Source organism: Cygnus atratus, chromosome 23, assembly GCF_013377495.2.
Source record: "Cygnus atratus isolate AKBS03 ecotype Queensland, Australia chromosome 23, CAtr_DNAZoo_HiC_assembly, whole genome shotgun sequence".
NCBI classification, from domain to species: domain Eukaryota; kingdom Metazoa; phylum Chordata; class Aves; order Anseriformes; family Anatidae; genus Cygnus; species Cygnus atratus.
Window position 1 is genome coordinate 4,798,732 of NC_066384.1, and position 13,524 is coordinate 4,812,255.

Genomic DNA, 13,524 nt, shown 5'->3' on the forward strand with positions numbered 1-13,524 from the left:
TATAAAACACGGCACAGTAAAGACCTGGAATCTGTCTGGATTTATACACACACTCTCCTAATCTATCAGCAAGGAGACATTCAATTAGATTCAAAGCAAGCGATACAAAAACACACTACCTTGTGAAAATAAGGGATGCTCTAGGTACCAGTGAGTAAAAACATATTAAGAAGAGGTTAAAAATGTACTTGGGTTCATAAGGACATCCAGAGAGACAGCAAAGATATAATTAACATAAACCCCAAACGCTGCAGGGAAGAAGCCAAGGATTAATGGACACAGACAAACAATACATGTGTCTCTAAGTTACTCCATTAAAGTCCATTTACAGAGACCAACAGCCATCTCCTCCTCTCGCTTGATGTTCACCAGTCCAGCAGACACCACCAGACACTCAGCTGATCCAGAATAACAATTCTTCTGTCCCTGTAGTCTTCCTAACCAGAATTCTTTTGAATGTCAACAACTGGCAGAAAAGGATACATTCAATAAACTTGGACAAACATACAATTAAAGCAAAGACCTGGGACACGGGAGATTTGGTTTCCTCCTCTCTGGCCACACAAGAGACTGTTAGCAAGTTACTTTACCTCCCAGTACGTACACTGGAAATGACAGTAGGGCTCCCAGTCCGCAGACAGCCACACAACCTCAGTGAATATTATTTACAAGCTGCCTGGAGTCTACACTGCTGCAATGCCCATGTTAAAAATAGCCTGAAATAGATGGACTGCTGCTTAAATTAAATAAAAAGAGTCAAGAGCAGGAGAAAGCTGCTGGAAAACAGTCCTATATTTCAAAATGTTTTTGAGTTCCATATTATTATTACCGTGTTTCACTTTCACTGCATCGCCTCGAAGATGCTTATTTTAAACAGACCTTCCCTGAACTGGTCCTAGAAACAAGCGCCGTTATCACTGCCTGTGGTTTATTATTCATTTCTTTGTTCCATCTTATTTGGATGGTTTTTAAAATTCCGCGCACAATTTGTTCTCTTCGTTCGTAACGTAAGCAGCAACTTATCCCTCTCCCCCCCGCCAAGAGAAGTCTGCAAGGGATTTATTTATCCTAAACTGAGAGCACTCAAAGGCCTGATTACAGCGAATGGACAACCCTGGTGGAGGCCAGCAGTCCTGTCACTCACACCTGAATTCTGGCCAAAGCCAAACTGCTAAAAGGGTTTTAATTTCAAACTGACAGTTTAGTTTGAGCAGAAACCTGAAAAACAGTCCAAGCCCCTCTTGTTTGGCATGGCGAGTCATACTTGGAGGTTGCAGAAAATAAGGTATTAAAATAGAACAAGGCCGTGCTGCTCTCTGAACTAGAAAACAGCCACCTTGCTCAGGACCCATTTAAATTATTACTAGAAGAAATAAAATGAATTGTGAATGGTTGGATTCATTACAAGACTTACATCTCACTTACCAAGCCCTCATTTCTGAGCGCAACTTCACTAGAAATCAGGCTGCATCTTTCACACTCAGCTACACCGAAGGACTGGTTCAGTAAGATAAATTTCATTATTCCCTCTATATTCAATTAAACAGCATTCCACTAGAATGTCACACTGCGAACAGTGCTTCTTGCAAGCCTCAATTTATTTTGCTTTTTATTTGGTGTGTGTGTGTGTTTTTAAATAAGGGAAAACAAAATACAGAGACATAAATCCCATAAAATGCACTACGGCCTGATTCATCCTGAAAGGAAGCCAGCTCTGGGGAGCAGTCATCTATTAAAAACCTGCCCTTTACAGTCACCACAGCGTGCAGTGCTTCTCCTCGGTACAGAGGGTGCGCTCAGTGCCTCGCAGAATACAGAGAAGGCACAACCCCTTCCCTCAAGCTCTTAGCATCAAAGCAGCAGAGCTGTGGTGACAGAAGGGAGGCATGTCTGTGCATATTAATCAGGGGCTCGCACAGAACCTCCAAGTTGTACCTGCATCGTAACTGGAAGCCGAAGCAATCAGCAGAGCCTGGGAATTGTACCATCAGTGACAGGATGTGCTAAGGAACAGAACAACCGTATCCCGCACTAGCTGCAGTTTCTGAGAAGCCACAGTGAAGGCACCACAAACAGGGAGCAGAGTCCAGAGACCAGCCTAGCACAAGGCAGCAGTGACAAGACACGCCGCACGCAGGCGATGCTGACTTCCCAGCAACTGCTTTTCAAGGCAAGGACCCTCTCCTGCTCCCACCTCGGTCCTCAGGAGAAGCCAGTGGCTCCTAAGAAACCCTACGACTGCCAGCCTCACCAAGAGGAGCAGGCATATGTTCTCGTTAGAGGGAGCAGATGAGATCTTCGCTGCACCATTCCAACAGGACATCTTTATAACTATGCCAGAAACACTATGCCATAGTCCAAGACAGGATGTTAAGCATAAGCTAAGTGATTGGAACTGAAGGGGAAATTTAAAGCAGCAGAATGCAATTAACCATGCTGGAATCGAGCTTGATGCTGAAGCTGCCTCCTAAATGCCACAGGCTCCTTAATGACAAGGCTGAGCATGTCTGTGCAGCCAGCCCCGTAACTCCGGAGCAGCAGGGGTACGGAGCAGACCCACCAGTGTCACAGCACTGCATTTGGGAGTGCACATGGCAGGCTTGGCTTACCTCTTCCCTGAACACAGATGCTTGTTCTTTGCAACCAGGTAGACGCTGGATAAAGCTCACCACCTATAATTAGATGTAGAAGAGAAACGTGAATGATTGAAATGGACATCAAGTAAAAAGGCCTCATTTCTGTATGTGAGTTCTGTATGCAAGAATTTTTCACACTTTAATTCTCATAACTCTCCCACTGATGAACGACATACATGAAAATATTACTGAGATGTTGCTGCAACACAAATACTTTCCACACTGCCATTTGACCACTTCTCTTCCTTTAAGAGAGCAGTTTCTCCAATGCTCCAAGTGGTCCTTATAAAACATCACTATTGTTTTTACAGATTAAAAAGTGCATATGGTTATAGACTATTTTAAACCCAACCACAACTTTACTTCCTCTATGGTATTATCAGAAAATAAAATTAGAAAGAGAAAGATAAAGACAATTTCCCACTATGACAACCCTTTAAGAGAGAAGATCAACCAACCGAATGAGTACTCCTGGTTTACCAACACACGGAAGGCAGAAGAGCTACGAAAGAGAGGAGTTTGGGTTTTATTTAATCTGTGGTAGATGCAGAGGATCCATGGAACCAACAGGATTAAATAAGTTAATTTTACATTTCATATTAGAGAAAACCTTTCTAAGCAGGAAATCTGTTAACATTTGGAATAATCTCCTCTGAGACATGCAAGCAAGCCTTGGATTACGTTATATAACACTAACTAGTGCAAGAAGCAATCCTGAATGCAGTGGAGGATGATTTAATATGCATTGTCTTCTCCATCTGTAGCTTCACTGGTTCACAGAAGATTTGTATATTGAGGCATAATCAGATCAAACATCTCATGCTAATTGGATGCTCCCTTGCAGGAACAGCTCTGTTTCACGAGGCATATTCATTTGAGTTATTACAGATGTGACATTTCTTCCATAAACACAAACAGACAAACAGTTAGGAGGGGTCACTGTCAAAGATGAGCTTCCCTTTAACTCACGATTGTCAGACTCTCTCCTAAATCACGTCATTGCATCTGCAGCTGATCCCACCACTCGTGCTCATTCCCTTCCCCCAGTTCCATCCGCAGGGAGCTATCAGCCTGCCCTCCGGCTTCGCTCCACCCTGGCAGAGCTGATTTTTGGTGAGCAGCTCTGACTCTGTTGCTTCTGTTACGCAATCTGCCAGCAGAGCCTTCCTCTCCTCTCATGTTTCACCATTACATGGTGCTAGGAGGGAAAGCTCGGTTTTAAAGAGAACCTCTAAAATTGCTTTAGCACGCAATGACTCCCAAATCATCTTCTGTAGAAGTGCAAACAAGTAACAAAATACTACTCTATTTTCTTTTGAACTCCTCCCTTCCTTATAATGAAAAGAAACAAATGAAAATGCCTCTGCAGGGCGGTATCTTCCGGAATTTAAATGACAGTAGGACCCCTGGGGGCAAGACGGTAAGTGCCCCTCATGGGCACTGCATCAAGAGGCTGGCAGAGATTTCAGGGGAATGCTCTGAGCTTGATTTGCTCTTCTGTCTCTTCTGTCCTTCCCTGGACAATCGCTGCTGGCCACTGTCATGGTCAGGGTGATGGGGCTTTGATCTGTCCCAGACGTCTCTTGTATGTACACAGCAAGCACCCTGCTCCACAGAGGCCTTTTAAACAAATAATGGTCCTGGGGTTCACTAGAAACTGAGAAAAAGGAGGAAGGATGAGGATGCAAGAGAAGAATACAGGAGAGATGGTCACCAGGGTGTCAGCCAGACCCTGGGTGTGCAGAGCCAGGTGGCCTGCCTGGCCCGTGCCACCGCCAGAGAGGACAGTCCCCAAACTAAGGCACAGCAGCTGGGGGAAAAAGGAGTAGCAGAAGGCCAGGACAGCAGCACCACGGGCTGGAACAAACTTGTCTGGACCCCAACACAGCTGCACAATCACGGCAGTGAAGCACTTACCCCAGGGAAAGGTGAGGCTGGGGAGGGCAGGAGATGTGTCGGGATCAGGCAGATCAGGGCCTTTCCTTTGAGGAGGTGAACCCCTGCCTGCCTTTCCTGCCGGTAATAACCTCACGTAATAACCTCAGAGCTATCTGGTGGAACTGTTTTGCACTACGACTGCATACCAGTGGGGGGGCAATTGTTCTATGTAACTCTGAGAGCACCTTAAATCTCCATGCAAGGGGTGATAACAAGATCCCAGATATGATATATCGAAATTGGCACCGTAATGGAGTATCTTTTAGGGATATTTTTTGGGATAGGAGCTGGGTTTAACTCAGATGCAGTAACCCACAAGCAATTAGCACAAGGACAGCCCCCTCACAAGGTACTAGCATCTGATGCGGGATTAACTAATGAAGAATTCAGCTCCGGCACATATTAATGTTCTCCCGTGATTCAATACCCTACACTAACTGTGCTTTGAAAACATGATAGGAAGCTTTCAATAAATAACAAAGCTACATTAAAGTAAATAATCTTGTTGAACTGTTCAATGTTACCAAGGGTTCCTTAGCTTGAGGGTCCCTAAATACTGCTGCTGCTCTGTCATTTCAGCTGTTCTCAACCAACAGAGAATTAAAGCAAGATTTTTTTTCCTTAATGTGGGTTTTATAAAATAAAAACAGTTCTTCAGTCTGAAACCAAAGGAGAATTTTACACTCCCATTGCTCTTGTTTCACATCAGCAGAATAGGCTCCTTTGTGCAGCGGAGTTCAAAGCACAACTCACAGGCAACTGTTTGCCCTGCAGGAAGATGTTAGAAGCCCAAACGCCGACAGATCAAATCTACTTTGGACTCACTAAAACACAGAGAAGTCCTACTGCTTTCATCTTCCAGACCTTGCGGCTACATTGCCCTGCACACGCCAATCCTGCAAGTGCTCATACAAGGGCTCAATTAATTCCTACGGGAATCTGTGAGGAACGGGATTTGCAAAACCCGATCCACTTTACCAAAACTCAAGACAAAACCTGTAATGACTTTAGCTGGTCTGTTGTGGTGCTGCAGCTGATCTTTTTAATGTGCCATTCACACTCCTACTGGTAGTCAGCGCATCATCAGTAGTTTCAAGCAGTTCATTGTGTTCCGGATTGTGAATCACTACACCACTACGCCCTGCATCGATGCCCTGCGGTCCCTACTTACATTCATCTGCTATCAAACTAATATCCCAGTTAAATTTACCAAGCAGTTGCTTTAAAGGTCAACTGTAAAGGACAGATTTTATTTGGCTTGTATCCTGTCTCTGCTCCTCCATGAAACAACCTCCATGTTTTGTCCAAAAGAAAGAGATTCTGATTGTTTTCATGTCAGAGGATTAGCTGCTCCTGCCTGTATTGATTTACTAAAAGACCTTTTGGAAAAAAAAAAAAAAAAGTGGAAGCTTTCTCAGAAGGATACAAATAGAAAACCTTTCAGAGAGATTTTTTTCCTCATTGCTATGAATTTAATTCTAACTCATTTTCATTAAAACTTAAAAGAAAAAAAAAGAATAAAAAATAGCCAGTTTTTAAACCAGCCACACTAATTGCTCTACTGCCTTCACATCTGCTGTGGTTCCCATCCCCTGTGATTCTGCAATCCCACCGGACTCCAACCAGTCCTCCAGCATGAAGAACAAAGTCAAGATTGGATTTATCTGACATAAGAGGCACTTAGGGAAAATGCACTTTTTAAAAGTCTCTGAAGATCCTCTATGCATCATGAAGAATGGCACCTTTTCCTGCTTTGCAGATTATCTCCTTCCTTGCAAGCGCAACATTACAGCACATTTCTCTTCAATTAAATAGCCTGTGATTAAGCGCCAGAATCCAAATTGTCACCACTTCCTGAGTGGAGATACAAATATTATTTATGCCCAAGGCATCAAGGCAAAAACCAACTACTCAGCCCACAAAAGATACCAGCGTTTTCACATGCTTCCTAATTACAGGAGACATCTCAAGAGCTGGGACTGCAGAGACATATCCCCAGCTGCACAGCTACCTCTGTCAGAAATCAGGTCAGGCTGTGGGCAGTTTTGTTCCAGGGGAAACAGGCAGGGAGACGTGGGAGGAGTGGGTATGCACAGTGCAGTTTGGAATTATCTGCAATGTAGAAGTGAATAAGCAGGAAAGTCACAGGAGAGGGGGAGGGAGACCAGAGAGAAACAGAATCTGCTGTCAGAATCGTGTTTCAGGCCTGAGCACTAAAAGATCAAGGGGTAAATAAAAAAGAGAGTCTCATTCATTGAAATAAGCCACGGGCACCAGAGGGTTAATAGGGATCTTTTCCCTCCTTTTATAAAGGACTCAGGTACAACTTCTAGCTGAGTCAGCTATGGCACATGCGAGGCAAATGGCAAAGCATTACCTAGGGAGGCACAGAAAATAAAGATGTCTTCCAATCAGCACTCCAGAAAGGGGGCTCTGGCATTCCAGCACCCGAGAGCGGAGCAGGTAGCAGGTAACTCACCTCTTCCACAGTCCATTTGGCCACGTGCTTGGCTGTGAGGCCCGAGACCTCCGGCAAGAGCTTGCAGTGCTGCTCCCAGCAGAGATGGAGGCGGTGGGTTGGGTTAGAGGTCAGGGAAGGCATGAAGATGGACTGGTGGAGGGCCTGCTGGAGATCAAAATCAGGGTCTGAAAAAGGAAACGAGACATGTCAGAGCGAGTCTTCAAGTACGAGCAATTACGACAAAAGAGGAGGAAGGGTCACAGTCTGGAGGAAAAAGCAAGGCAGGACAAGCAGGCAGCCAGGCACTGCTATTGCAGGGCACACAGCTCTCAGGGTGTTCTCCCCCACCCTCCCGAGAAAAAGAAACCAAAAAAAGATAAGATAAGATTGCCAGGCTGGAGGCTTTATCGTTAGCCCGTTAGCTTCTTCCCAGGAAAATGATGTCACGCTGCTAACACAGAAGATGTTTGCAGCGTTGTATTGACAAGGTGGAGGAGTTCTGGTAACAGCATCTTCAGCTGGAAACTAATGGCATCGTTCCAGCTCACAGCTGTAGCCAGCCTGCGAGGAGCGCCACGCATGCCAGCTGATGGCCTGGGCTCGCCGCCTCCCCAGGAAGCTCCCAGGCCAGGAGTGCTGCAGGTTACCTCCAGACATCAGTTCCCTCCTCATGTGTCAAGTGATGGAGGCTTTAAAAAAAAAAATCAAGGAGGAGGAAAAAAAAAAAAAAAAAAAGAGAGACAGAAGAAATCACCCCTCCCTAATGAGATCATTTGAGTAGTGCAGAGTCATGGTCCTACAGGGATTTGCCCGGTTATACAACAGGAAGTGAAGCAGAGGATGGAAACAACATGGAAAGCATTCCTCTGCTTTACAAGGGGTAACGTGCACCGTCCCCTCGCCCCCCGGCAGGCACTGTGCAGGCTGCCAGGCGCCATCCCGCGGCAGTGGTACCAACGTCCCGTTTTGCTGCCGTTTTCATAAACCCTCCCCAGCCACAGCACCGACAGGGCTGCTGCCTGCCTCAGATTTACTCAGTGTTATCGTGAACGGCGTTTGCAGGATGGTGTGTACGGACCTGTGGGGTGTGCCAGGCGCTGCTTGTAAAGCACAACGCAAGCAGTGCTACAAAGAACAAGTACATTTTGACAGGTTGCCTGCTCCTCACCAGCTGAGGCGAAAGAAGTGCTAGAGGCAAAGGTTGGTCTGATGCAAGGTTATTCCTCTGTCCCCTGCTGGGTCACCTTACTTCATCTCCACCTCACTAAGGGATGCAGGACAGGATCAGATACAGGTCTCTACTTCTAATAATGAGACCAGAGCGGGGATATTAAAACTTAAATAAATAAAGCCTGCTCATCAGTGCAGAAGCTGATGCTGCTGGCGATGACATGGTGTAGGACATCACTCCTGGGAGGCTGTCACCTGCTCCTCACCTTGTCTCTCCCTGTGTCCCCAGGGGCTGGCAGCAGCTGGCCTCACCCCCCCGCCCTGTGCCAGGAGGTCCCATTTGTGCCAGGATCTTCTGTGCTGCCACATCCCTGCTGCGTGGGCACTGCCTCGATCACAGGCTGTTCCCTATTCATTTTATTCCCTCCCCATCCTTACAGCTTGGCTTTTCTTCATTTCACCCCCTTCTCCACCCCGAATGTCACCATTAAGCCTTTAAACCTTTAGTCACATTGATAACTTGGCAGCTCACGGTGAACAAAAAGCGTGCCTGCTGCAAAGCGTGCACGGGAACAGTGACAGGCACCTGGAGGGACAGGGAGCCTCACAGCAACACGAACTGGAAAGCCCTTTCCTTCCCTGAGCCCAGATCCTCGGGGAAAGTGTCCAAACCACGATCTACAGAAATTATTATCCATTCAGAAGGAAGCGGTGTCCTAATAGTTTAAATATAGATGGGATGAAAGCTCTGGGCAATCACGAAATTACAGGTCAGTGGATTATTGCAGAATTTCCCTCTACTGATTTCCATCACTCTGCTTAAGGTAAATGCGACGGGAAAGCAGACAGCTTTCCCTGCCAACTGCAACTGCAGCTCAGAGCTGGCAGACTCTCTAGCTCTGACTGCAGAAGTCAGCACAAGGTAAAAATGAATAAATAAAAAAAAAAAAAGCTAGGCACCTGCCCCAGTTTGTGCCTGCTTAGCTATTTTTGATTGGAGACTTATTACCATGTTAAATCCTCCTAAAAGCCTGGTCAGCTTGGTTCTCTGAAATGGCTTTTTATAGTAAATCTGAAAGTTAAGCATATGGTTTGCCAAAGTGATATCAGAAAGCTTCTCTTAAAACTTAACCTGTCAAGTACCAGAATAAAAAAGACATTGTTTTTCCATTTGATTTTCTTTTTCCTCCTTAGGAGGATCTTCAAGGAGTTACCCTAAATGATTCTAATCATGTTTCTGAATACCCAGGGGGAATCTACTGCAAGAATTTGGCTGAACTTAGCAACTATCTGCCAGGTTTTGTCTGTGTCTCCCATGACACCTCTGCTCACTCTACCAGCAGAATGGTCGCAGACGAGGGAACAACTTCCCCTTGCCATTTCCGGAGAGTATGCAGTGGTACTACAGATGATGAAGGCTCGTCTTCTCAGTCAATAAATACAAAGCTTCACTCTAAAAAGTATAAAACCCTATACCTCTATGCAATTTTACTCTTCTTCCTCATTTTAAAAGAAAAAAGACTACCATTATCATTATCTCCAGGGTATGTTCTCTCTTGACCATGGAATCAACAACAAAAAAAGCTGTAGAGTTTTAAATTGTCCTTGGGGGTCTGGTAAATTGCACATGCAAACAAACACACACAAAAATAAATAAAAATCAACCAACCTTTCCCATTGTTTTCCTGTTTCGCCAGCTGGAACTTTATATAGGCATGTGAGCATCCAAGCCTGAAAGCATCAAGTACGAAACATTTCAAATGATAACACAAACTGATAACACAAACTCCTCTACAGAAAGAGATTAACGGTGTATTTAGCAACCAAAATTATCTCCCTCTTACCATTAGCGATAGAACTACTTGTCCCTGGCCTCTCTTCTCTAAGCTAAGGACTGTGATATTCAGTTCATAGCTACAACTCAGATTTGAGCTCACAATGGGAAAGTCCCCGAAAGAGTAGGAGGAAAGGAGGAGACTTAACAACATGTCATTCTAAAACTCTGTGCTGCAAACCTCTGATCAAACTGAGCCGTTCTAAGCTCCTGATTTACATCTGTATTTTCTATGTAACAGCAGCATCAAGAGGCGCAACTACTAATCCATGAAAATACCTCACAAAAATCTTATTTACTTTTTCGGTTTGGCTTTGATGTCTGCAGACGATTCCTCTTCTATCCAGTCTTTCTCTTGATTGTTTTCAGACTGTTCCGACAGACTGTGAACACTGCTTTGACATGACTTTTCACTGTCTTGTGCAGATTTTCTGGAGAGACAGATAAATGATAGCAGCTAAGCTGACATCCTCTGTTCCCTTTTCCCAGAGGAGAGGCAAAGCCGGCAGCTTCTTGCAAATGAGAGTAACAACTACCACCTAGTGGTGGAAGCCTTCCTCTCCCCCACCATCATTACTGGCACAGTACAAAGTGCTTTACTCTAGCATGGATTGAGAGAGATTATGTGAAATAATCAGCCCCTGTGGACTGAGGCTCTGATCCCAGCAGCTACAAGAAACCCACTGAAGCATGTGCTGTGGTGAAATCAAGAGATTTAAGATTTTGGAACCCTGATTCCTCTGGATAACATTTAAGACAGTTTCCACAGCTGAGTTTGCTGCATAAATAGAGCTACACAGTTAACCAAGGTAGGACAAACAGCAGGAAGTTATAAGATTCGCATACTGAATTTGAAGCTCCCACTATCAGGAAATGAACTAGTTAGAAAAACGTAAATATACTGCAATTTTAAAGTGCCATTTATTCTAGGAGAATCCCAAAACTCCTGATAAAATTTTCAAGTAACAGTGCCATTGAAATGCTATCAATTCTGTTGTTAAGAGTAGCAAAAGGAGATCCCAGCACATTACTGGGATCAGAAGAGGCAAACTCTGGCCTGGCCATGCACACTTTAGGGGAGAGGTGTTCCTTTTGTCTGACCAAACATACCTCAATAATGTTATAAATCTAAGCAAAGCAAAGAAACCTTAAAATGCATATAGGCCTTAAAATACAGAAAAGACCTAAAGTATCACCAGAGATTGCCTTGGAGAGACTGAATTCCTACAGACTGTGGGTGACAATAGTGAAAGCATTCCTGGCCAGGTTTGTCCCAATGACAGCCTAACTGCCTCCTGCAGCCAGTGAACTACTACACAGTTTACCTCAATGATACTCAATTCCAAGATCTTCATGTAAGAAAATAAAATATCTGAAGGAACTCCACTTGTTTGCCAAGTGATACATACGGAGCCATTACACCTACCAGTGTAATGCAACAGACTCTGGGGTGGATCACAGTTACAGTTTAATAGTGCAAAATAATCTTGCTTGACAGTTTTAGGACAGGAAATGAAGAAAAAGAATATATTTTAAATTGAAACAGCAAAGAAAAATTTATGGAGACAGAATGCAATTTCCTTTGTTGGAATGTGACCAGAGCAGCAGGATTAAGGAATCAAGAAACCTATTAAGGCATATGAGGGTATAAAAGTGCACTGCTCTGTGTTAAGAGTGTCTGGGGCATGGGTCAATATTACAGACAGATGAACTCAATGCTCTACTGCTTCTCTGCCAATTCCTGTGTTTGTCAGCCTTGTAAAATGGTTTTGTTCCCTAGTACCTGCCCAGGAAATGGGTTCAGCTCACCTGGAGTGTGGAGAGTCCTCCTGAGAAGACTCTCCTGTTCCCAATAGGACTGGGGCAGGGGTCTCTATCCTCTTGGCTTTCTGAAGGCTATTGCCAGGGGAAGGTTTTTCCCCGCTCAGGCGGTCCTGTAACGAGTTTTCTCTGCTGAGGTTCACATCAGAATATGGGCAGCCAACTAACCTGAGTTAAAGAAAAAAAAAAAAGAGAGAGAGATTATGATGCATGTTTCTAAAACCAGCCTTCCCAGCCTCAGGCAGATATATACATCAACAAACACAGAAAAAGCGAGGCCAAAACATGTCTGGAAGGGAGACATCATTACCCAGTCTAAGGTGTGGGCAAGCAGAGGACCAAATAGCAGGTTTAGAAATCAAAGTCATGTTTTTAGAGTCATCTTAGAGAATAACAACAGCTCTTCCTGTGTAGCCTGCTTGTCTGAACAGTATTTCATGAAACAAAACAGTCCTGCAACTATCACTCTGAACAATTCAAAATCCTTTACCACATTATATACTACTGGACCTTCAGACCTCCCATTTGAGATTGTTTTCTTGCTCTGTAAAATAGTTTAATCAAGAAAAACCTTTCTTTTCCGAGAACACATAAGAAATCAAAGGCAAACCACAAAACATGAGCACTCTCTCCTTTCTCCTTACGGTATAATAATCTACCAACACTCTCCCTCTTAGCTGTCTTCTTGCATCCTGTTCTTGGGTATGTTATTTTACAAAAGAAATTCCCTCAGTAATACTGGAAGATAGAAATTGGAGAGAATTCATCTATGCTAGACTGTATTGCAGTTGTAATGATTATACCGGTATAAACTGAATTTATGGTGGAACAGTGCATTTAGACACAAGAGGGAGCTGCAATTGCACTAATAGCTATCTCCAGAACAAACACCCAGTGATAATTTCAGTGCAGTGCAGGTGCTTGTTGCTGCGTTACTCTTACAGACAGCATCAGACAGAACCCTTATAAGATCTCATATACATACGTATAATGTGTTCCATATCGTGGTCCCCTGACATGACCAATACCGTGACAGCCTGGAGTAGGACACGCTTGTCCCACAGTTCCCACAGGATCAACAGCACCTGGTAATAAGAATTAAAAAAGGTAAACAGGTTTGTAAAAAGCTAAACAGATTTGTAAAAAGTTTCATACAACTGAAGAGCAGACTGCATTTAGGGAAAATTATTCAATACAACAACGAGGTCATCTACATTACCTAGAGGGACTTGCAAAGCATGTCCAGTTTTTGCACACCAGCCTACTGGATGAACATCAGGGCTGTCTGCATCGACCCAAAAATCATAATTATGGTCCCAGCCATCAAAATGTATCTAAAAGAAGCACAGAGTCTCAGTGAGAGATACAGTTAAGGATATGACTCAGCTTTTATTTTAACTTCCCCCTTTGTTTCACCTTGCTCAACTTGGAGCTGATTCATTCAATCTTTCAGTCAAGCACAATCATTCTTTGTGCTCAATTTGTTTTCCTGACCTCTTTGTCTGTCTTTTAGGGAACAACCAGATCCTGGTGACATAGTCAAATCAGAAGGTCCGCAAGAACGCACAGACCATTGGGTGCTCCAGCACACTCCAGACTAAATATATGCAAACAGAATTGCTTATGTAATTGTTTTGTTTTCTGTGAATCCCAGAACACCATAA

General features: G+C 44.1%; 1 protein-coding gene across 4 annotated transcripts in view; it reads right to left on the minus strand.

Annotated features, from left to right (window-relative positions):
• The window catches only part of LOC118257315 (lethal(3)malignant brain tumor-like protein 4), a 50,892-nt gene that overhangs the window by 4,916 nt on the left and 32,452 nt on the right, over positions 1-13,524 (minus strand). For all 4 annotated transcript variants that reach the window (XM_035565146.2, XM_035565145.2, XM_035565144.2 and 1 more), the window contains 7 exons: positions 13,080-13,194; positions 12,846-12,945; positions 11,849-12,028; positions 10,339-10,470; positions 9,875-9,936; positions 7,054-7,220; positions 2,610-2,672 (listed from right to left, as the gene is read on the minus strand). In XM_035565146.2, coding sequence (XP_035421039.2) covers positions 2,610-2,672; positions 7,054-7,220; positions 9,875-9,936; positions 10,339-10,470; positions 11,849-12,028; positions 12,846-12,945; positions 13,080-13,194 — 819 coding nt within the window. The remainder of the gene's footprint in view (positions 1-2,609; positions 2,673-7,053; positions 7,221-9,874; positions 9,937-10,338; positions 10,471-11,848; positions 12,029-12,845; positions 12,946-13,079; positions 13,195-13,524) is intronic.